Below are 25,595 nucleotides of genomic sequence, written 5' to 3' on the forward strand. Positions count from 1 at the left end.
ACGACCACAAGCAGGAACAGTCAGGTGTGGATGAAACGGATGAAACGTTTCCCCTTGGACAGTATCATGCTTTCTGAATGATTGGTGTGCATAAGCTTCAGGTATTTGTTGAAGACGAGAATTTATTCATGCCTCAGGCTTCAGACGACCAGATTACAGCTTTCAGTATCTACATGACGGTTGGCGTTGAGCTTTTGGAGAGGTGCGTGTCTAAAGTCGTGAATACAGTGGGAATCCATTTTGTTTGACCTCCTTAAGCCCAAACATGCTGCTCGTGTCTGTTTCACCGCAGCCTTCCAAAGACTGCGAATGAGAACCCCCCAAGGCCACTGTAACAACGTGGAACACAATTGTTGGGCCCATATGCATTAAATCGAATTATAATGGCAAAGAGTTAATGGAAAAAGAGGCGAGAGCAGGGTGAGCGCTTTCTTAGGTGGAGACAGAAAAAATAGTAACATCTCGGAGGGAAATAATGAATGAATTGTGGAAAAGAGCAAGGAATGGGCCGAACGGGAGGCTGTAAATCAAGGAAGGGAGTCAAGATGGAGGGAGAGAGGTGAGGTCAGTCAGATGGAGAAAGAGAGGGAGAGAGTTTGCCAGCAGCACTGGAGGAAGAGGAGGAGGGCAAAAAATATGTGGTGAGGTAATGGCAGTGATGAATAGCCGGTGGCCGATCAGACGAAGCCAGGTTGGTGTTTGAAGATTAGATTTTAATACAGAGCTTCGACTTCGCTAGCAAAATAATCACAGGGAAGAAAAAGCAAATTAGGAATTATTTCATACAGCGAAAACTCATTACGGCCGTCTGCCCTTGATGAGGAGATTCTCACCAACCTGCCATGTTTAGCTTGTTCAGGCCCGTGTTCAGGTGTTGGTCCCAGTCAATAATTCAAATAATGCGAGTTAGCCCGATATTAGAACCGCGAGAGCGAGTCCTGAATGCTTTCCTATAGCGGCTGCCAAATGAACAGCATGTATGACATCAAACGCTGGTCTGTCGCAGCATGTTGTCCTGATTTATGGAGCGCCGCTTTGGATCCGCAAGTAAACAGGAAAACACGAGCATTGTGATGCATTAGATCCCATCTTTGCTGAGAGTATCGGAGGCATAATGTGAAAGCGATGCGGAGAACAAATTGACAGCCATTACTTCAGAGGTGCTTTTGATTTTAATATCCCATGCTTTGTGTCTGCGTTGCCAGGCTTTACTTTGTCTCTGCGCTGCCCTTTGATCGCTGACAAGCGCATAGGAGCCACGAGTGCTTTAAAGAGACAAGCGCTTCAGGGCTGTCGGCGAATTGGATGCTGGCGAATGGACCGCCAGCCGTTATTAGACGTCGGGCCGATGCAACCGCTGACGAGCCCAACATGTAGATGCATTCAGGTATCGATTGAGCGGCCTGATAATTGGAGTCGCGCGACGTCGGCGCCCAACGGCTCGTCTGTCTGCGAACGCAACTGACCAGAAGCGGAGCGGTTCCAGCCCGTCCTGCCAACCATCGCGGTGGCCAGTGGGGGGACTAAAATAGTACTCTGTCTGTTGCCAAGGTTACAACATTGACAACATGACGTGGCCATTCATTCTCAATACTGTATCTCCCTGGCCTTCTGTGAGAAAGTGGCTTCTAATCTTAGCCCTCAATCTAGCCGCCTGTCAATGTGAAGAGGGACGTAGCCGAGGCGGGGGATGAAGGGAGTTGGGTCAGCGCCGCTCCCTCACATGGCTCCCCGTTCCAGTCATCAACAGTACCCCCCCCTCCCGTCCTCCCTCCCGCCGTCCCCCGCCACCCCGCGGATCCTCTCCAGGCGGTGCCTGTTCCCCTCCGCCTGCAGATAAAAGCCAGCGGGTCCCTCGCCCCTGCCGCCGTGTGACGGCTGAAAACCGCAGCGGTGCCTGTGCAGACCCGTGCGTCGCTTCTCCTCTCTGCAGGTGCGTCGTAGCTGGAGGAAGGGGAGACGGCTTGAAAGGCAACCGGATGGCAGTCACAATAAAACTCTAATTGAAAGATATGTTATCGTGACTATTTCGAGCGGAGTAAAGTGGTATCAAAGAGACATTCCTGCTAGAAAAAAAATAGAAGAAAGGGAACCTCTTTTAATTAAAAAACAGTGCTCAAAGGGGCGACCAAAATTTGAAACTGGAGGCATGTTTGGCATGAATAAGTTGCCCCGTTCCTTTGTGTTGTGACACTGACAAATAGAGCCCCGCGTGTGAAAAGGAGACTTATCTTTGATGGGTAATGAATTCCAAGTCATGGAGATGAACGTGCTCTTTGAGGTTCAGAGAGCTTTAGCTGAAGTCATATTATCTCCCTTCGACAAATGGAGGCAGCGCTGTCACATGGTGTCATGCGATGCGACGCGTCCCCGGCTCCCTCTCGGCGCCGGCCTCGGCATCGAGGCGTCATTGTCATTGTCAAGGCGGCGCGTCCGCACACGCACGCCGGTCACCCGGGGTCGCTTTCAATATGGCCGACCGGCGTAATAGCCTGCGTAGCACGCCGACCGACCCCAGATGAACGGAGGAAAGATTTCGGCCAGACGAAGCGAAGCGACGGCGCGGTGGGTGCGCGGCTGTGGGGGGCGGTTCCAAGCCAACGCCCGCCCCGGCAGAGGACGCCCGCAGGCCGCCGCTGGCCGGGCGCATGGATATTTAACCAGCTCTTTGTGGCGAACCTTTGCGTTTTTATGACAGACACAGTTTTCAAGATGTGCACAAACCCATTTCTGCTCAATTGCTCCCAGCGGCGGCTCCAAATAGATTTAGCAATGATACTGTGAGAGGGGAGATAGGGAGCAGGAGAGAGAGAGAGAGAGAGAGAGAGAGAGAGAGAGAGAGAGAGACCTAGAGAACAATGAGGAGGCAGGAAGCGTATGTGAAAAAGAAGAGAATAAATAGTCTGAAAATGAGGCAGAATGGGATTTTTGCAGTTCAGTTAAGAAAGGCTTTGAGTGTATTTGAATCACAGACTTGATCTGCCACCAGCCTATTTTTATTAGCTGCTTGACAGTGCAGCATAGTGTTGGGATTACAACCAGTGCCTGTGTTATTCAGGGTTCCTCACAGCTAAATGTGTGTTTGAGCATTCCTAGCACGCCTCTGCCTCTTCCTGCTGCACACTTTAAAGCCCTTCCAGTTTCCCTTTTTGTTTTCATACTACATGATTCTAGTGTCACGTATTAGGAAACAAACATGGCGCCAATCTGAGTCGCTTACTTCGCCCTTTTCCCTCCTGCTCGTTTTTAACAAGTCCTCGTCCGGGTATCTTGAGAGAATGGAGCCGATATTCCAGTGAGTTATTTTATTACGGCCCGTATTAATGCCGGAGTCTGACGCTGTGGAAACTCTTAATTGAAAAGAATGTATCGTATCCTCTGGAGGGGTGTACATCACATCCCTCCTCCGTCCCCTGTGCACTGCTTTATGTTATCTGTGGCTAATTTATGCCACACTTAATTTGGCCTTGATTGTAAATGTCCAGGGTGAGACACTCTTGTCACTATTGTGCCGGTGCCTGTGTTGTACACGGTCTCGCAGGATTAGATTATTTAGAATTTCAGCGATGGTTCTCAGCTGAGCTTTGCTGAAAACCTCTTTATCGCGGCGACAGCGGTGCCCGTCTGCCTGTTCCCCCTCGGAGCCGAATCAGACGCGCGGAGATCAGTGTGGAACTTAAATATTCTTCAGAAAGCCAGAGATGACTCCCCTCTGCCATTGTTGTTGACAGAAGTTGCTTTGAGCCATTTTCTTTTAAGCGTTCTTCATTACTGGCAAACATGGCGAACACATGCGGTGGATTTGTCATAATTAAACCAGGGCTTGGCTTGGACTTGGAGAAAGATGCAATAAAGACGGCAGTTTATTTAGGATAAACTCTCCAGCTCCTAGGAGCTTCACAGGGGAAACCTCCACGCACTGAATCTAGTTGCACGAACATATGATGGGATAAAGTGGCTCTATTAAATTTGTTGACTCCAAAGATCCTCACTGAAGCTGCAGCGTATTGCATTTGTTGGCTCCTCCATCCCTGATAGCCTTCTCCACGGCTTCTGGGATTGAATCAGACAGTGCCCAGATCCTCACCACTGCATGGGATGAACACTATTGAATTGCTTGGCTTGTAGATCCACAATTCTAACTTCTTTAGACTATATTGAATTCACCATCCCAGCTGATCAATAATACTAAGTTTTGCAGGCAGTATTGAACTCCATCCTCACACATATACCCAGCGGTTGGTTTCTCCCCAATTGGTCCAGAATCAGCAGGCTGTCGTGCACAAGAGAGCTGATTCTGAGTTGTCTTTTTTAAAGTGAGTTCATAAAGACGTGGAAATTGTGCTGACCAGCCCGCTAAAGGAATGTTCTCTTGTATGTTGCCTGTGCAGGCGTGCAGCATCACAGGTACAGTACTGTATACTGTAGGTGTTGATGTGCTGGGAGACGTGGTGCAGGCAGATTATACACTTAATACATGGATCCTCGTGGTTTCCGGTGTCTAATAGGACACTGTCCAGAAGATTACTGCGTCCTCCTGAAGCCTGTTCACGAGAGCAGCAGGCCTAGAGGGCAACAGTGGAGCCGTGGATCGCCGTGGCATTCAGTGCATTGCGATTCACCATTGGCCCCCTGGGTAATGAAAGGCCTAATAAATGAATCCATCAGAGTGTCTGTGTGTTGCTCTCTGTGTGTATCTGCGATGCAGTCGGGCCCGGACGTGCCCAGTCTCCGGGCACACAGAGGAAAGGGATGCCATCGCTGGCAGGCCTGATGAATGGGTGGCACGTCGCCCCGTGACAAAGACGAATGTGACGGCCCCCGTCCCGCGAAAGGGGGGCGGCGCTCGGCTACCGATGGGAGGTCACGTGACGCCGACCGCCGCCCCTTTCCGAGTCACATCTCCTGCCGGCTGAGTCCGAGATGGCGAGAGAACGAGGGAGAAAGCTGAATATCAGAGCGTCTTCCCATCACAGCCGAGAGGGTGGGAGCGACAGAATACACAACGCTAAAGACTGGATGCGGTCTTTAATAAGGGCTCTCGACAGAATAACGGGCATAACAAACACAAAGGAATTCATCAATAGAGCTCCTTTAGAATTGATGCAGTAATCTGTGCAAGATGGTAAATAGTGGAAGGCCTGAAGCTCCACTTGGTTTTCAACATTATTAGAGGTGGGAGGAAATTAGACTGCAGATCAATACCAATATTTGTTTTATATTACTCAGGTGTCCTTTGATCGTCTGCATGACTGAGCGACTGCAGTCTGATCTGGTGACTGTCTCTATCAGATAACTACATACTATGGTCTATTAGCTGGATCACTTACACTTAAGATGAAGTTGCGCTTGTACTCGTCCAGGAGCCTATTGGTAATCACTCCTGTTTCACGGCAGCGCGTTATCATCGGACTTGACTGCGGGGAGACGTGGTATAAGACTGGAAAATAACAGCAACTATTAAGTTAAATATCCAAGATGCTGTATTTATACCAGACTTTGCACACGTATAACTTTACATAGGATGCCTTGTGCCTAATTGTGGGATTATGTTGCAGGGCAGCGGAAGAAAAGCTCGTCGACCTTACCACCAAACTCCCCAATAGACGCGTCGTCTCGTCTGTGGTGAGGTGGGGTGGGGTTCTGTTAACGCTCCCTCTAAGATGGTCCTTCATTGAGGAGGAGCGAGGCCCGGAGTCAATGGAAAACTGAGATGATTAAGAGGCTTTGACTGTTAACAGAAAAGCGAGGATTGGTTTCTATCGCAGCCTGTTCTTTGCATGGCCCGGTCTAGTGGACAGCGCCGGTGCTGAAGTCTCAACACAGCCAGGACTTGCTATTAATAGACTATTGAGTGCTATTGATCCTTGGCTCGTGTGACACATAAGATACAATGAGCCATAGATCCCAGCGAGGAGTCATGTCTTCCTTTTCACTTTTACCACAATTGCATATGATTATGGGAGGCTGAAGTCAGGTTAGAGCAGCCGATCTCTCCGTAACGATGACCAGAAGTGCCATGGGTAAGCAGACTGCAATTTGGGAACTTTTGTCGGGAGCACAAAAGCCTTCGGACAGAATGGCCACAATGGAAACTTAGCTTTTACTAAACTGAATAGTGCCCTTTCATAATGTGATGGATGGGGTTTTGTTTAAACTCCACCAACCTGGGTGCGTTCAAAAAGTGAGGATGCTTCACTCCGCGCATCCAAGGTGAGAATACCTTCAAAAAGCCGCTCTACAATTACGGATAAATTAGACGGCTAATGACGACAGGGAATGGTGGTTATATCAATAACCCCTCTAATGGTCAATTCCAGTGTGCTGTCTGCTGTGTGCTAGACTCAGTGTAATGGATAAGATGCCTGTTTAGAAGAGGCTTACTTGTCGCCAAACGAGGGAAGAAACCTCAAATAGCCAAATTAAAAACTGAATAATAGATGAGCGATGCCAGGATGAGAGAGAAGAGAGAAGACAGCGGTAATTCCTGCTCTGGGGAGAAAAAGAAAAAAGAAGCTTACCATGTAATTGTTGAGAATTTATAAGGAAAAGAATAAAGAGAGCAGCAATATAAGTGAACATCCCACTGTGAGAATCCCCTTCGCTGAAAGACACCTAATACTGATAGTTACAACAGGTGAAAGGCTACAGAAGCTTCAAAACATTGTAAACGCTGTGGTTATTAAGGCTGACTGCCAGTCTGCGTGACAGTGACTCTCCTCCAGGGCTTTTATCCCTGCTACAGAAAACAGCCGCCGCCTGGAAAGAATAAGAAGTTCTGAAATCTCTCGGAATGACAGAGGGGACGTTTATTTTGGCGGCGCATTGCATCAGGATGTCGCCGAGTGTTTAACAAGAGGTTCCCATTGTGTGCAGTCGGGTTGTTTTTTTTTCTCATCCCGCGAACGAGAGGGACTTCTGCCTGTGAGACGGATTCAATGGGAGGCTCTCCCAGTGCCTGAGTGAAGCTCCGGCTCCTGTCGTGCGTTTAAAGACTCCCCCATAGTGTGTGAAGAGGGCTGAAACCTGGAGAATCATTAGAGGCACGGGCAAAATGAAAGGTATTAGCTGTGATTAATGCAGTCATTATTTTCTGATGCACAAGTCGACTGATGCATCTGCTACAGCTTCTTCTCTAACAATGAGCTACAGTGATGTTATGAATTGCCTCACAGGGCGGAATATTACCAGCTTCAGCTATTGTGATCTGGAGGAGTCACAACAGGCGTCTGACTCACTCTGTGTTTTTATCTCGCTGGGTTTCCACTGGGCCTCTGTTTTTTTTTTTTTTTTTTCGAGCACCTGCGAGAGGAAAGGACTTCCCCGCTTCGCGGCCGGTGATGCAATCTGATACGAGTGGGGGCCACGCGATCACAGAATTGCCTCTCTGGTGGAGAGGTGAGACTATTACAGCGCCGTTGAGTGCGGGTCATTTGCCAGCGCCACCTGGGCCTCTGATCGCAAGGTGCGTCTCAATACGCGCCTCGGCTCCATATTCAGATGCTTTTTTCGGTACAAATAAGAAATCCAATACTGCAGATTCACAGATGCAGGTGAGTTAATCAGGTGGCTAATTGTTTTTCACTTCAGCTTGCTGACGTGGCAGCGATAAATATAAGCTTTACTTCAGGGAGGGCTTCTGCTTTAAAGCAAAGGTTTACTATTACTAACAGCTCCTCACTATAGCACCATATACACTGGACAGTTTATGTGGACCATTTGTATGGACCCGATGTGTTGTTTTAATAGTCTCGTCCTCCCGTGCATGTTAACGTCGCCTCGTGCCAAAATGGGGCACGGCCTCATCAAAGTTTCAGCGGTGGCTGCGGCGCCGGCGAGGACGGCTGGTAATGGAAGGACACCCAGGCAGCGCCGGTGAAGGCTTTCCAGTGTCGGGGGGGGGGGTCTCACACACACCGATCGGAGGCTCCCCTTCCGCGCCGCCGCCGCCGAGAAGCTAGCGCGTTCGCGGAGGCGACAGCCGCGGCGCCATGTGAAAGCTGCTGATCCTTGAAGGTGATGGGAGCGGCGGCCGCTGGGGACAGGGCTGGGGCCGACCTTGGCCGCCGTGCATCACGTATGCGTGTGGGGCAACGTGTGTTGTCGCGCGTGCCTTTGTTGACGCCGCTCCTTCGAGGAGCGCTGCTCATTTTGTCGCACGGGCCCCACATGCGGCGAGCTCGACCCCGCGTTGCGCTTGCATGTTTTTTCTGGGCCTTTTCTGGCTCCGAGGCCGCCGGTGGAGGTGAGCGGGCTTAGGCGGGCTCCTCCCCTGGGCTCTTGGTCCACAGACAGTTACAAACAGGACGTGGGGAAGTGCTACGCTGTTCCGCCGTGCGTGACCAGCCATCGCTTTGGCCTAAAAGAAAAAAAAAAAAGCGAGTCTTGTCTCGCAGCCTTCGCTGCCACACCCGCTCCGCTGCTCCAACAGCCTCTCCCTCAGACCATAACAGCTACCACAGCCTCTTAAACCCGTTTTAGTCTCCTGAATTAAATACTGTAAAGTGCCATTCATGCTGCGGCTGGTGCACCGAGCGTGTCTGTGTCTCTGATAAATGCACCTGCTCACACGTAGCGCGTCCCCGTTGAGGTCTTTCCGTGGAGCGCATACAGAGCTGATGCCAGCTTCGTGGCTCTTATGCTGCACTTACTGTAAATAGGTGAAGCGGTTACGTTCACCGTTTGTTAAAAATAGCTAGCATCGTATGTAACCTGGCAGGGCTCGGCGCCGGCTTGTGACACGCTCATAACCGCGACCGCTTCCAGGCATTTACATAGCTTCATTAAAGGAGTGTTCCCTATATTTCAGCACACCTCCGCCTCGCGTCCTCTAGGATGAGCCCGTGCAGTAGCGGGCGCGAGCGCGGTGTGATAATGATGTGTGCGAATGAGTGATAGACTGACAGCCACATGACAGGGCTGAGCTGTGATCACAGCTCTGTTGAGGAGGCACCGGTGGCAGTTCTTGGCTGGATGCCTGTCAGTTTGTCTGTCTGTGGGCCTCTGTGGTCATACAGTAGCGACGCGCACACTCAAACAATCCGCCCCGGCGCCTTAATAGGTGTCTGTCTGTCACACACGCACGCACGCACGCACGCACGCACGCACGCGTGCACGCCGTCGACAAGCTGGAGGTGGAGACGTCACGGTGCAGCGGTTTTAGTTTTGGTTCCACATCACCTCCTGCTAATGGCGGCAATTAATTGATGAATGAGGTCAAATCGGAGATATCCAGGCACGTCTCAATTCGGATGCAACCCCGTCTCATCCCCGCGCTCACCTCTCCGCCACCCCCCAAGTTGTTTTCTTAATGCGCAGTGCACCACATTCCCCCTGTGCTCATCTGCATAAGACCTTGGGATGAATGTTAACGATGTTTAATTAGACAAGACGTGGGATGGATGAGTGGGTGGAGGCACTGAGGCCAGAGTGGTGCTGCCCCCCGCTGGGGAGCAAGATCACATAAAGCACACGCATAGAAGCCTGCACACACACACACGCAGGCACACACACACACACACTGGATGAACAATAAATGACCAATAAAAGGCCAAAAGCTGCAGCTGAGCATGACCTTACATGTGATTGGCGCCGTCTGACTCTGTGCTATGCGCTCTCCAGCCCATGTTCCTCCAGCATCAAGGGCGCACACCTCTCATTGTTAATGGGATATAAATGAATATCTTTAAAGGCAATATATTTGTAAGGTTTTATGTAGCGATTACTAACTGCCATGGAAAATCTAATTAACCAAACATTTATGTCTCGCAAGCTTCAAGTAGTTTCTAGAAAACTACTTTCTTGTGAAATTAAATCCTTCAAACTGCGAGCATTCAACATTTCACAAAATTAAATTTATCCTTCTGGCTTAAGCCCTTGACAGTATTCAGAGAGTTTTGTGATTGTTGTACTAGTGCTTAAATGCTGGTTGAATGGATTGAGCGCAATGATCCTATTCAACATTAAAACACGTCGATACTTTCTGGAGTAATTAAACTCCGGGTTATTAAAATTTCTGCTCTGCAATTGGTTGACTGAGCTCCGGCACTGGGATCAATGCTACAGTAGGTGAGGGCACGGCGTTCCCTGCCTCAGGGCGGGAGCCTGGCTTCTCATGCTTATCTAAGATACTAAGGCGCCTTCGAGGTCCCAGCTCAACCCTGTATAAACATTTCCACTGGCCCGATCTGTGAAGGAACATCAGGCAGCGGCTTACTGGAGGTTAATCCACTAAGTGATTGGTGCGTTGTTTCGGCAGAGCACCCGTTGCCGGGGTGAGGCGATGCAGATGTTTCTCTCCAGCCGTTCCCTGGTGAGGTGTCGTTAACCAGCCTCGGTCTCGAGCGGCGCCCGCTTTCACTCCATCTTTTGAAATGGGCGACCGATGCAGCCACGCACTCGCACGCGGACTTTGTGCCCGTTGCTGTTTTCTCCTTCGGGCTCGAGCTTATCTTTCAGTGGAGGCTAGACAGAGACACCTGCGATGTGGGATTAGCGGGCTTCCTGGGGTTGGCTGGTTAACGCGGTGCCCCAAGGATCCTGGGCAAGAGGCACGCTGGGCTGAGAGGATGGAAGCTCGACGGAGGCGTCTCGAGGCCCAGATTGAGATCGGTGGCTCCTCGAAGCTGCCGTACATGTGAGAAACCTTCATTAATTGCATCATGTGAGACACAGGGGTGAACGTGTTTCTGGTGCAACCAAGAGAAGAAGTGTGTTCCCACTCCTAAATGTCTTGCTGGAACAACAAAAAGGCTGCTTGTTCTCCTTTGTGTTGGCGATGCCATGTTGAATCCCCACTCTTAATTAATTTGGCGAGCGCAGAGAGGGAGTGTTTGTCACCCCTGCTCTCGCCTGTTAGTGTTATTTGTCTCTAGGTGACCTTTGATTTCACACTGCATTGGTTTTCTCCCGTTATAGACAACGGGCATTTTTTCGCTGACAACAGAGGAAACCTTATCTTTTAAATAAGTAATTCCTCAACTGCTCAGCGAGTTCACCAGCAGCGAAAATATTGGGATTGCTGAAAAGGCAGGCGAAGCACCCCACTCGGGAAAAGATCTCCTCTCCCTGCATGCTGCCGCACCTTCCACTAAGTTCTGCTGAAAACTCCCCAACACGGCCTCTTTACACAATAGTATGATGAACTTGTTATTTTGGTTGCAAGCTTGTGTGTGTGTGTGTGTGTGTGTGTGTGTGTGTGTGTGTGTGTGTGTGTGTGTGTGTGTGTGTGTGTGTGTGTGTGTGTGTGTGTGTGTGTGTGTGTGCGTGTGGGTGGCATGGGGGTGGGGAGGCGGGTTTATCGTTGTATTGTGGAGGGGTTTAGGTAGTGACACAATAGCACCAGCCTTGGCTCCAACAACTGTCCACAGCTTTAGGTTTTTGGGAAGGGATCATCGATTGGGGTGATGTCTAAAGTGACTCGGAGGTGGGACGGATTGGGGGAATTGCAGGGGGATGGATATGTTGGCACCTGGCTCTGTGGGTTCTGGCTGGGCGCTAGAGTGGTCTCCAGTAACATTGATGCATGGCCATGAATTATATTATGCCTTGGCAGCTGCTTACTCCCAGATTCATCTTAGCAGTCATTGCATTATTTATTTATTTTTTTCCGCAATTTGTCAAAAGAGTTTCCACGTAAACGAAAGCAAAAAAAACAGCCTAACAAGATTTAAAAATGAGGTCGATTTAGAGTATTTCACTGAAAGGGTATTTGTGCTGGTAAAATCATTATGACAGCTTGCAGTGGTGGAGCGGCTACATTCTCATGCAGCGCTTTGTTTCTGCCCAAAATGTCATTGGACGGGGGAAAGATTGCGCGACAATGCACAAGACGGTCTCCTCTCAACATCTCTGGAACACCTGCCTGGAAACCTGCCGGGATAACGCCTCGTTCAATGGCCGCCCGCGAGCCGCGGCGGCTCGGGCCGCGGGAGATAGAAGTGATGCCTCGGGCCTTTTGTCCAACTCTGACACGGCTCTTCGGACACCTTTGTTCTGGTCGGAGAGGCCCATTCACAGCGTGCCCGGGGAACAAATTGAATCTGGTTGACAATTAATAGCCGCGTGGCATGTTTAATTAAGAGCATGTAGCCACAGAGCGACGTGAGGGAGATAAACAGAGGAGAGCAGCACAGAGCCAGACTGGACTCACAAAGGAACAGGCCATTGGAGCGTCTGGCTGATCGATTCCCGGCCGTCTGCAGAGAGCAGCCTTCACAAAGAGCAGCCTGTGCCTCCCCCTCTCCACGGGCCAAACTTTCAGAGGAGAGAGATGCGAGACTGATAATGCACACGAGGCAGATGGGAGTATGCAGATAGAGGCAGAAAAGTTGAGGGGGAAAGTTAGCTCAGGGGAAGGGGATGCAACTCAAACCCACGCCGAACAACTGTGAGGATGCACTGTTTGGTAGGTTTAGGTTCACCCTGGACGCGGCGACTGCTTGTTTAGGGGCGGTCGGTTGTGTTACGTAGACGTCTGACGCTGGGGGAGACTCGGCAGTGACCTTCACAGCTGCGTATTCCTGTAAATGTAACATGAACACAAAGCAGGAAGCCAGAGGGGGGGGGGGGTTGGGCAACGCTTGACAGCTTGTCAGACAGACCAAACAATTCCGCCTTCGACCAGGTGATGTTCTGGACAGATACTTACACTGTACACACACATGCATGCGCTCATGCCCGCTTCAATTAAAGAGAGACCTCCTCCAGAACTAACAATCACATCAGTCAGCGAAATGGCAGAAGCTTTGAGGGGATAAAATGAGATGAGAGCGGTCCATGTGAGGATTGATGCTACGTGTGTGCCTGTATGAACAGTCACTATATATATATATATATATATACAGTGTGTGTGTGTGTGTGTGTGTGTGTGTGTGTGTGTGTGTGTGTGTGTATGTGTGTGTGTGCTGACAGGCGCACAGAGAGATGACAGGAACAGAAAAGGGAGTTGCAGGAATGTAACTTGTTCGTGTAAGAATTAAAGGGGTGTGTGTGTGTGTGTGTGTGTGTGTGTGTGTGTGTGTCTGCCGTGTACAGGAAGTAGCAATAAAGGATAAAGGCGTGAGTCTGACAGACAAAGGGTGATCCTTTCATGCTGACGAGGAGATGGAGGCGAGGAAGGAGAGTTTCTGCTGGCTAATTGGCCTGAGCTGCAGATCCGGACATCCCTTCGGTGGAGATTCAGTCGTGTCTTCGTGTCTCTACATGGGTGTGTGTCCCTCTCTGTGCACGGACGGCAGAGTGTGGGCTCCGGGCTTCATCCTGGTTCCCTTCACAACATATACTTTAGTCGATTAAAGACGTAACATTTTGCCCTTTAACACGCAGTCGGCCTCGTTTCCTCTCTGTTTTCCGTGCTCCGTGCATCTCCTCCTCCTCCTTTCTGACACTTCTTTTTCTGCCTTTACTGTGGAGAGCGGGCTTTAGCCTGAGTTTATTCTCCTGTCAGAACGTTCTAAGTTTTTTTTTTTTTTTACTTTCAGTACAGGCGAATATTAAGACCATGTGGAAGCCAACACAATTACTCAGCTATAAACTAAATATGTAGACACACACGTGCTGTTACAGAAGGCAGGTGCGCGTGACTCCGTGGGTAAAGCTGGAATTTTGAAGGGAGGCCTGTAGGTGGTTCTGGGGTGTGTCTTGGATTGAAAGTTGAAATTGGTTTCATGCAAGGGTGCTCCAGTAATTTGGCTGCGCTGAATGGTGGAATTCAGAGGATAATGCAGGCATTAATTGATTCTGGAGCCTGAAATAAATAGGCTTTCAGGCTCACATGAGACAGAACTCCGCTCATTTGTGCCTTTTTACGGAAGACGGCGGAGCCTCGCGCCTTCTCCCCCCTCGCTTTGCATAGGTCCTGCAGGGGCCTTAAAATGGAAGCTGACATCCGTTGATTGATGTGAAATGAATGGTGACCTTCTAGATTATGCTGTCATTTCATTTATGTGTGATACAATTGCATCTTGACTTCTGGGGAAATTTGAGTGATATTTGAGGATTTAGTGCTTTGATTTGAACAACGTCTCCACAGAGAGAAATCGCACCTCGGTTGTATTTAGATGACATTTAATGCTCTCTCCGTGGAGTTTCACTGAAATATATATCTAACGCAGTATGAGGAAGCAACAAATGTAACATTTATGTCTGCAGTGAAATTACATTAGGTGTCAAGCAGATCTGGCAGATGTTAGCGCTACAGTCTGACATGGCACTTTCAATATCCGCTGTCGACCAAAACAAGAGCATCTGTCAAATGGAAGACATGCAGTAGAGAATCAGAGAGTGTGGAGACACAGAGACACTCGCAGGTTGTCTGCAGTGTCTCGCTCTCTACCGGTGGACAGAAGTTGTGCGTGCGAGGGGAGGAAAGGTTCAGCGGCGGCGCGGGGCAGCAGCCTGGAGTCCCTGCAGCGGCGCGGGTGCGGGGTCAGCGTCACGGCGGCGCCGTCGCTCTCCGTTCCCCTTGGTCGGGCCGACGGCGGGGGGCCGCGGGCGTCCCGCTGCACCGTATGGATGATGAAGAGGACGTGCAGCGCCGACGCCGGAGGTCAGGCAGCCGCGGGGAGCCAGGAAGCGGATCTAGCCATTTCCCGCCGCGTCCTGTAGAGCACCGAGCATTTGCATGAACGCACACACACACACACACACACACACACACACACACACACACGAACACACACACACACACGAACACAGTCTTTAGCCTGTTTACTCAGGGGCCGCTTCGCATTCCTGCAAAGCCTCCGACACGAGTCCCACCAGAAGTTAGAGCTGAGGTAACGGAGGGGTGGGTGGGAGGTATAGAGAGGTATAATAGAATCATTACACAAGACACATCTCTCAAGGGTACAGCAGTAGGAGGTCCCATATGGGCCTTACATCAGCAGGCACACACACATCGATAACAACAAACACAGGGTCACAATGCTGCCTAATTACGGCTGACAAAGATGGATGTTTTTCATCTTACGCAACTTTTTGTCCAATTCTTATTCAGTCTCTTCGACGCATCACACGCTGCGGATGCGTCCCCACATAAAGCGCCTTGACGGGTCTTTCAGGTTTTAAACTAATCTCGACCATTTTTTTTTCTTTGCTGCTGCTTCACACACACACACACACTTACAGTATATTGTACAGAAACACACCAAGTTCTCACGACCGGCTGTGCAGGCTTCATGTGAGCCTCCTGCGCCGGTGAGGGACCGTCCGAGTCCACCAAGGCCAAATAATTACATTCGCTCAATGAACATCCCAGACAGCAGCCGTGGCACCAAGGCCAAAACAATCCCGCCTCGTGCCAGCTCTGTCTGTCGGTGCTGTTGTCCTGTCAGGATGGGGTTCATCCTCAGGCGACACGTACAGGATAGAGAATGAGGAATCAAACTGGAATCAAATACAGGAATCAAACTGAAGATAATGAAATAGTTTTTCAATAAAATAATATAAATAATAATAAATTACTCAATAAATGTGTTTCGTAATAAAAATATAATATTGCAGTGATATTACACAGTTTATCACCGGAATTAATTTCTCACTTCAACCTGTCACTAAGTCCTCATTACGTCCATTAGTGAGGCGCTCGCTGTCCCAGCAGAGCGGTGGGAATAAAAGCTGTGAAACAAGAGGGACTCTAATAAATCTTTTGTGGTCGCGATATTAGTTATATTTTAATTATGTTTATTTTGTAAATGTCTTTTGTGAAATGACGTTGCTCTTAATTAAATGATAAAAAAAACATAACGATCCCCACTGTCCCCAACAATATGTGGCCTCACTTCTCACTGTAGCTAATATAAGTAATCAATTCCATACTTTTTATCTGTTGTTTTTATCTAACTGAAGACCGTGTCAGCGTCACAGCCTAAACACCCCTTGTTTAAGGCCTCATCTCACCTGTGTCAGCCAGATCGGACTTTTTGGTGCAAACTGTGATCTCCTGTAAACAGTTTCCAATCCAGCATCAGTTTAAAGTCAGAAGCCTTTACTGACACAAATGACTGTTGTGTTAAGCAAAAATATCTTTATCACAGTGTGATGTACAGTCTGTGCGTACAGTAGGTGTTCATGTAGGTATAAGAGCACTGTTTTCACATTGTTCTAATAACAAACCCGGAAGGACTAATGAAGTACAGCCCACTGTAAAAAATTCAATTTGGTGGATCAAGGCTGCTCGTTGCTAAAGCTGAGAGTGGAGAGGTAATACAGTAAACCAGGGAGGGGAGCAGTGGTGGAGCAGCTGCTGTGGGTAACATTGATTATAGGAGCAGGGAGGCGTGCAGCATTGAGGAGCAAAAGGAGGCTCCCCAGGAGAACGCCTCCTTTTTTCTGAGCAGTCTTATGACCAGCATTGCAAGCAGAAATGTGAAGACTGGCATTGACCAACTACTGGAAAACATCTAAGCTATCCAGAATCAATGGCAAATTGATCCCAGAACTATGTATAATGTAGGGCAATGGACGGCTTGTCTCGCTCTTCCCCGCTCCTGTATGTCTGTGTGGCATGAGAGAGCCGAGGAGGTCCAGATCATGGAGACGCGGAACAACATCGCCCGAGGTGTGTTTTAAACATGTGGAACATGTGTGCTGAGCAACTGGAGTGGTTGCAGTGACATCATTTATGAGTCGGCTCGCCACTGATGGCGTAGTTTGCTTTCTTTATGTGGTACAGGCTTAAATTAAGCAAAGAGGCTGCCCCAGCTGTTTGGCGCAGTGGTTAGTGCACTGCGCTGCTGACGCCCAGGTTGCTGGTTCAATTTCCCCTCAGAGAAGTATAAGATTTTATATTTATATTATATTTTATATAATATAAGATATCCGCCTGAGTTCCCCAAATCAAGCAAAACAAGGCAAAGTTGCTTTCTTTCTGATGCTGAGACTTGCCGTGGTGTCTACCAAAGCATTTTAGCGTGGGCATCCCTGGGAAGCCCCATGCAGATCCTAATGAGCAGTATGCTGGAGAGGGCATCTTTTTAACCCAGCTCAGGGACTCGTAGAACAGCATCACTCCTCTCCAACAGATGCCAAGTGCACTCTCTTATTGTTGCTTACTCTCACTTTCCGAACTCTCTCCCTCCCGCCGATGTCTCTGTTCCGTCTCGGGCCCCTATATTACGCCGCTCTCGTTTCTGCCTATGCTGACCATTCGTCTTGATAGCACATTCACTGCATCTTATTATGAGCCGTGCTCAACCCGTCTTAGAGGCTAGCTGGAGGTTACAGCTCGCTAAAATAGACTCACTCCACCTCACTACTTTTCCCAAGTTAAAAGAGTAATATGGCCATATGAGATTACATAGATACAGTGTGTGATACATTATTGCTGGGGCATTAAGAATTCATGAAGTACAAACAAAAAAAACCCAAAATGATTCAGCTAAGGCACTTTTGCCTGCAGAATCAAACCGGTGTGCACTTTTTTAATCACCATAGCTTCACGCTTCTCCTGTTTTAAATGCATTTATCACTGTCATGGGGAAAAAAATCTTTAAACTTTGTTCCTCCTCTCTCTTTTTTGATTATCCTCTGCCTCCTCTGTAGCTCTCCCACCCTCTTTCTCCATGCCTTTCTCCGGTGCTCGTCTCTATCTCTTCTGTGTCTAATTGCATTTGAATTTTTTTCTGGTGTAATCTTTCGATAGCCTGGAGTTTCAGCAAAGCCCCCCCATCCACCCCCCGCACCTCCCCCAAGCGCCCCTCCAGTCCATTTGTGCCTGGCCCTGGGCAGGTTGGTTTCCTCGGCTGCCCTAGAGGAAATATCAGATGACCTGGCGCTCCTCAGCAAACCCAGGTCATCAGAGAGGGCTGCTCTCACCGTATCCCTCCCATGGCCCCCCTCTCATCCACTTCCTGCTTTCAAGTGCGGGGCAAGGTCAAAGCTTTGAGGATGCTTTCCCCAGACTTCACCAAGAGGCAGGCTGGAGGCGCTGTGCTCTGTAACCAGACTTTGCTCCCTCCATTCTTTCACATCTCCCTGCTCTCATATTCATTTCATTAGTCCAAGCTTTTACTGCAATCAATACTGTTGCTAAAGTTAGTTTTTCTAATACAGCTATTCATTAAATGGCTTTTCATTAGTGTCACTAGAGCACCAATACATGGAATAATACTGTAATGGACAAACACATGCTGTAATTGTTGACTCTGTTTTTGGGGCGATAACGACTGGTTTTAAGTGAATGAGTTATTACTTTGTGTTTTTACAAAATGCGTCTAGTGGATTGTGGGTTATAAAAGTTAAATTAAATCCGCAGACAGTGATGTCACCTCGGGTGTTTTAAAGGCTCTCTCCGAGCTCCGTATTGTTCCCACCTCTCATTTTCCGTCAGCTCAGATGCGCTGAGGATGCAGAAGAGGGGAGAGATATTATTGATGGTGTTTAGAGACAGGCGTCTGATGCGTCCTGAGATAATGCCAAAAGACTCCTATCTTTTCTTCTAATGGAACGCCGACAGTTGTCTGAAGCCATCAGGTCTGTCATCCAAATGCTGGAGCGTTGGTCCTTTCACCACATCGTTTTTCTCCCATAAATCAAAGTTGTTGGTGAGAGAGTGAAGCAGAGGTAACAGCAAAACAATTTAGCCTCCGATCGTTCTGGGACATCGAATCTATAGAATCTATACTTTTATGAAATGCTGGCCTTGTGCGGTAGAAACTGATATGATACCAATGAAAATGTTAATTACGTGTAATTTTAAAACAGTCAAAATGTGGGATGAGTCAGAGTCAGTGATGTTTATTTTCTGGGGATTGACTGGTCCTGCTCCCACATGCCTTGGTGCAAAGAAATGAAATGGGATGAATATGTTAGTGTCATCTCCAATTTCAAATAGGTAGACATTTCAAAAGCTGATTCTCTCTGGAGGAAATGTTGTACCTCCTGAGTGAAAATATCATTTGAGAGGCGAGACAGTAAAAGCCAGTCATCTCAAAATGAAAATTTCCTTACGGTGGCTTTCTTCACCTCAGCGGGTTCGGGTGCGGGGTGGGGGAAAAAAATGGCTGAGAGTCAGACAGGAGGAGGCGAGAGGAGGGTAATGTGTACAGGAGTGACACCTCCAGAAGAGGCCCGAGCAGCCGAGCAGTAATCAGACCTCCTGCAGACGGAAGCGCGCGGACACTCGTGGTCCTCCATCTCCATCAGTCCCGCAACCGCCGGTGCTGCTGCTCGTGTTCTGGGGCGGCCCGCTCCGCTAACAGTGTGTCGCAGCTCTTCCAGAGACAAAAGGAACAAATGAGACGGCTGGGTTACGACAAACAGCTCCGGGTTGTTCTCTCCCCTGGAAAATGAAAGGCCCCCTTTTGCTGCAACCACCACGTCAATTAGAGGAGGTATTGCTCAGTCACTCTCTGGTTCACTGCGAGCTCGCACTGACTCTTATTTATTTACATCGGGCTTGAAGGGCGGCTTGCCTCAGCCTAATCGCTGCGGAATACCGCCGTTACTGATACGGTGTATCGCAACGGCACCCGGGGAGCGAGGATCAAGTCGGCGGGAAGGCCGAGGGGTGCGAAACGCCAGCGGAGGCGCAGGAGTCGGAGCCAGAGCCTCCTCTGACTGTTTCCCCAGCGATGGCGAGCGGGCCGAAGGCAGCCGGGTCGGCAGATAGAGTCCAGAGCCCGTTGACAGCTGCTGCTTTGACTTTGATGCACCATCAGTGTGCAGCCCGCCCGCCTCGCCCTCGCCCGCCAGCGTGTTTGCTCAACCCGAACGCACGCTGGCCCCTCATTATGCCGCCCATGCAAACTTTGTCTCTTTGCAGCTGTTTAATGGCCGCACGTCTGTTTTTGTTTGTTTCCTCACCATAAGATTATTGCACCTTTATGGTTGGTCGGGGGGTTGGAATAATCCCTGACATCTGTTCGGAGAGGGAGGGGCGCACAAAGAGCCAGAGGTAGCGGCTCGCTTCCTTTTTTCCTTTTTTTAATACGAGACCGCGCAGGCCCCTATTTCATCCTCTGCCACTGGGGCTGGGTTTTAAAGACAGAGTGATGGAAGGGGCTGAGTGCTAACAAGCACAGAGGTCACTGAAGGAGCTTCCCGCTGCCTTTTATCCCTCCTAAAATGAACACACCATATCAGGGATTAACGTAATAACTGCAAACTTAGTCTCATTTGCTTACAAATGTATTCAGACAAATAAAGTCATTGTGCCCTTAGTAGTAAAACATGATTTTCTCTTTTCACTCAACCATGGTAATTGTTGCTGACACATCAACGATTACCCTCACGCGCTGCATATAGCTACCATCTGTTTAAAGTCTAGACCTTTTTTGATAATTCCTTTCACAAAGTTTGGGGACCTTGACTTCTGTTGTAGTTTTAGGGGCTCTATTTCTGAAGTTCCAAAGGAGAAGGGCAGCCCAGAGCTCCTCTCGACAACGTCATCCCCTTCCTATCTTTTTTCTTAATTCAAGGCTCCATCTTGTCATGGCTCCGCTGCCTCCGGTCGTTATGGCAGGAGAACAGGAAGTTAATCAACGCGGCATTATCTCTCAGCCTGCACCTGGAGGCGAGAGTGCCAGTCATACCACCACCCCCTCACTGGTGGGACCTCTGCCAGCCTGTGAAGCCCTCACACGGCATAGCCCCGCAGCATCCCTGTGGGCCATCGCCGGCGCGCTGTGTCTCGCTGCCAGGTCACTTGTGACGCAGCCTTGATGAACCACTTAAGTCCTGCCGTGGTGCATATTGTAGGAGAAGCAAAGGGAAGAAACACAATAGCTGAGTTTTGTTATCTCTCTGTGCCGTCTGACGTCCTGTCTATTTATTTGGTCATTTTTTGCTGTACAGTACAAAGCAAAGTCTCAGAAAACTAAAAAAACATAAAAAGGTGTTGACAACTAACCACAAGGAACCAAGAAAGTGAATAGACAATATTTTGGTACATAACAACAGGTTTGTTTCGGGGTCTATCTTTCTCTCCAACAGTCTGAGATTCTGACAAATGTTCCTGCAGAAGAGTGAATTGCCGGCTGTCGCTGGTAATCATTAGGTTGTCTATCAGCACCCAAAGTGCTTTTATTTCTGCCCATTAGTTTGGTGGGAAAATGGCCGGTTATGTTCTAGTCGGTTCCTCCTACACTCAGGCCGATGCAGACGGCAGGGATGAGCATGGGAAACGCGAAAGCGTTCCAACGTGTCACAAACGCCGTTGCTAACGGGTTTCAGTTGGTTTTCAAAGAGTACAAATGACAGAAAATTCAAAAAAACATGAAGCAGGAACTAACAAATCAAATAATGAAAGGTCTGAAATGCTAAAAAAAGAAACCTACACTTTGCAGTCAAAATAACTGCAGAGCAGGAGCTAGCGTATTGAGCTAACATAACGCTGACTAACAAACCGTAGGTAACGAGACGAGCAGACGGGTACAGATCAGGACCATGATGACACACTGGCAACTGGAAACCCACAGTGCCACAAAGCTTATCCCAGTAGCACCTGCCTTTTTTTAAAGATCAGTGCGTGTAGCATGTCTTTGCACAGCACTGACACGCAAGGAGCTCCCGCTTCGGCGTACACACGTGTCAATATTGTGAGACTGGCGTGTAGTGATTATTCAAAGTTAAAGAGTGGATTGATCCCTAGAGGAGTGTCAAGGGCAGATCAAAAGGATTTAAGGGAGGATCGGACCAAAAATGTTAAAAGCTGCTCGCTCTCAAACAAAGAGACGTCAATCTCTGTGTGAACACCTTGATGTCCTCAGAGGAGAACTTGATCAAAGCTCTCGTAACAAAGATGGTCTCAGAAGATGATCTGACCTCGGCTGCATTCCGCGTCTGTCTTTCACTTTACTCCTACCAGTCTCCATTTACCTGCCTGAGTTCCCCAACGCGGCCCCCCGTTTCCGCCTTCCCCGTGTTTGTGCTGCCGGTTGGACTGTCGGAATATCAATGAAGCAGTCTCACCGATGTATTACAAACACAAGAGGAGAGTGATTAAAGATGACATGTCTAAGCCTCGCTCCCTTCCTCTCTCCTCTCTTCTCGTTTCCACAGGAGATCGCAGCTTACTTGATAACATTTGAAAAGCATGAAGAATGGCTAACAACGTCCCCTAAAACAAGGTAAGACAATTACACTCCTGGTCCATTTTAAAACATAAGTTATGATTCATAGCACTGAAAGTTCCATTACACTCGTGGAGCTTTGTCCTTTTGTTGTTTTTTTTTGGTTCTCTTATGCAGAGGCTGTATTTTCTACCTAGATCAGTATTAGGTGTAATACCACAATCTGCATATTGATAGTGAGCAGTTAATATAACATGCATTGGTGATGCATCTGCTTTGTATGCTACTGTATGTTAATGTGCTCCTATCTGTCTGCACATTAACCACTCAGCTAATAGCGCTGTTAACGCTGGGGGTGTTCGGGGTCAGATGTTGCACCCACATGGAACAAAAATGCCACGAGCTGCTGAGATCTGGTATGGAAGCAGACGGAACTGGGTGGCAGCATTCACAGCAAACAAACACATTCCTCTGCATGTGGTGCTCTTTGTTGGAGTAGCCTTGGTTCATCTCTTCACATTAGAAATCCCTTTGGCTTCTGTTGGACTGTTTGGATGTTTCCTCCTTTCTTTTTTTTTACTGCTACAGCAAACGCAGCCTGTTCACACAGCTCCCCCTTTACTAAGGTTTACGTGTTCATGCATTTGGAAGCAGCTCGCTATGTTAAACCTTTCTTTCTCTTTGGCTGCGAGCTGGACTTGCTACGCCGGCATTAATAGCAGTCCTCATCCATGTGTAAATGGACCCTGGGCTCACTGACATAGAACCTATTTCTCACTTCCCTCTCCCCACCCCTCCTCTCTCTCTCTGCCTCAGAGGGACATTGATAATAGTTCTGCATAAAGACACTGCCAATTAGAATACATTCTCTGGTGTAATTATGGAGCACAGGCCAAAAGAGCACGGAGCTCACCTGTACTTTATCAAGACTATGCCCTCCTCCCCAAGCCACCACTCTCCAACTCATCAAAAATGAGACCAATTTGAAGCATATATTAATCATGAAATGTGAGGTGCATAGTTGGTATTGGACGCGCCCTATTACTCTGTGCAGAACATACAGATGCCTCTATGCCGTGTAGAATGGTAAATTCTATGAAGAAAAGAGACAGTGAAGGGTGCCAGAGAATTACAAATGTCGGAGCAGGAGCATCCTTCAACACGAGACAGCCTAAAAATGACACCTGTGTGAGATGAGAGAGATTTTTGATTTAGTGACTTTCTAGCCAAATGGTCCTCGGGATGCTCACGGACACAGTCTGTCACTGCTGGCTGTCTGTTATGCAGGGGTTTCAGCTGCCAGCATGCTCAGGGGTTTTAGCCCCATGTCATGTTCCGGCGCAGGTGCTGATATTTCTGCAAACACGTCTCCCGGTAGCGGCCCCCGGTGTACACCGGCAGATCCCCTGACAGCATATCAGCGCATCACGTCGTCGGGGTGCCATCGTTTCGGGCCGGCGTGGCGCCGTGCATGCGTGTGTCCTGGACGGCGGCGGCACCGAGAGCTTGTAGTGGAGGGTTTGTGTTTTCCAATGTGTCAGTGAAAGGGTAGAGTGCAGTGATGGATGTGTGGGCCAGGAAAGGTCAGGGGGAGTGAAAGGGTGCCGCGTATATGTGTGATTGATGCGAGCTGATTGATGACCGGCCTCTGTTCGAGAGGCGTTCTGCTCAAGGTCACAGGTGAAGGGTCGAGCCTGGTCTACCTGTGGTTAAATGCCGCCGTGTCATTTGTCATCACACGTTTTTGAAGCTGGCTTTGCGTCAGATCGTGGACGGGCTCTCCGCACGTCCGCGTGTGGGTTGACCCCTGTGGGGAATAGGCTAAGTAGGCTAATTCTCAGCCCGCCAGCTCCTGTAGGCAGGGCATGGGGGGGGGCAGGGATGAGCCGCGGGGTCGCGCACGCAAAGGCGCCGCGTGGCCGCCGCCGCCAGATGCAGGTCGTAAACACGGGAACGGGCCGCGGCCGGAGCTCAAGGAGCTGACGGCAGCTGTTTGACCAAGGTGACACGCGCGGCGCCACATGCCCTGAATAGAAATGGCGTCGTGTAAACACCAGAGAGATGAGATGAAGTGGCTCGATTATAATGCGCGAGCGGGCGCGCGGGCGCATGCTAGCAGGCAGCGCTGCGGCCGGCGCTGCCTTTTGTTTGGGTCCGTTTCTGTTTGTTTATCATTTCAGAATCTGAAGCGTGCCAGGGGAGAGTGGTAGAATGCTGAGTGATTGATGTGCCGAGCTCTAGTAATACACATTCCCTTTCAGATAGGAAGTGCAACAGTGCTTAAAATCAATACCAGTGTTCTCCCACTGACTGCTTGAACAGCACTACAGCTAATTCAGGCCGCACCTGTCAGAGCTGGGGAAATCTTTGCCTACTCGGGCCTTACACTTTAATTTACACCCGCAGCCTCGCCGGCTTCTATTTCCATTAAAGGGAGAGCCTGGCATTATGGCTTTAATGAAGGCCGCAGCCAGTCTGTGATTTAGGGCGGCCGTTACTGTACACCTTCACTCCACGGGAGAGAGCAGACTTAAAGGGACAATTAGGATTTTCCCTCCCTGGATCCTTCCAGATAGCCACATTCATCCTGCCGTTCCACCGCTTGAAGGGGGAGTCTGCATCGCTTCAGCTGATGGGATGTGAAGGCGCCTATGGGAGCTGCGTGCAGGCTCAGGAAGTACAGATCTAGACACTAACATTTGATTTGACCTCATCATGGGCGCTGCATCGCGCTCCTGTTGAGAGCCGCATTCATTGTCCATCATAAATGACATGGATGTCTCCTGGAGGGCTTTTTTAGAGGTGTTTGTTTGCTGACAGATGGAGAAACTATTGACTAGAGGGTGTCGCAGATTGGTCAGCCCAAAGAGCTAATGGACACCTGTGTGTCATATAAAAGAAAGCTCATTATCCTGAGCATCCCCTAAATGGCGCACGGTTTCATGAGCGGAACAGTCGCACATTAGTGGGTTTTTTCCCCCCTCTCCACTGTTTGACTGGTTAACTGCCTCTACGCCCATCATCCAAACTGCCCTGCGTGCGTGTCGGCCTGTGGAACCCCCCTTCTTGCATAGAGCACAAACCAGTGGAAGGCGTCTTACAGCTGTTGGGGCTGTGTGTGGGCTGTGCGAGCCATTTGCTTGGAATTTAGTAGCTACCGATTCACACGTGTGCTTACATGACCACACGCACACACACACACACACACACACACACACACACACACACACACACACACACACACACACACAGCATTGTATATTGAAACGATCAAACAATAAGCGCCGGTCCTTGGAGGGCCCTGCAATGACACTGGACCCGGCCGCCCCCATGTCCCAACGCAATAGCCCTCGTCTCCTCCCACATTCACATCCACAGCCACAGCGGCAGCGCACCAAAATGAAACAGACTCCCTTTAGACAGCTTCCAAAGACAATGCTTTTATTAAAACCTACAGCAGCGGCACCACCCCAGAGGCAGTGGCACACCAACAACAGAGTGGAGCAGAACTGAGAGTCAGCCTGAAATCTACTAATGACTGTTTGTTTGCTGTTGTGTGCGCTGTTTGCTTTGGTGCACAGG

The 25,595-nt window shown here is 49.3% G+C and overlaps 1 protein-coding gene across 11 annotated transcripts in view; it reads left to right on the forward strand.

Moving 5' to 3' along the window:
• camta1a (calmodulin binding transcription activator 1a) overlaps window positions 1-25,595 on the forward strand; it is a 232,346-nt gene that overhangs the window by 85,861 nt on the left and 120,890 nt on the right. For all 11 annotated transcript variants that reach the window (XR_008695062.1, XM_055510029.1, XM_055510028.1 and 8 more), the window contains one exon: window positions 22,003-22,070. Coding sequence is in view for 10 of the 11 variants with exons in the window: in XM_055510029.1 (XP_055366004.1) it covers window positions 22,003-22,070 (68 nt within the window). In the remaining variant the exon portion in view is untranslated. The remainder of the gene's footprint in view (window positions 1-22,002; window positions 22,071-25,595) is intronic.

This window comes from Betta splendens, chromosome 7, assembly GCF_900634795.4.
Source record: "Betta splendens chromosome 7, fBetSpl5.4, whole genome shotgun sequence".
Classification (NCBI taxonomy): domain Eukaryota; kingdom Metazoa; phylum Chordata; class Actinopteri; order Anabantiformes; family Osphronemidae; genus Betta; species Betta splendens.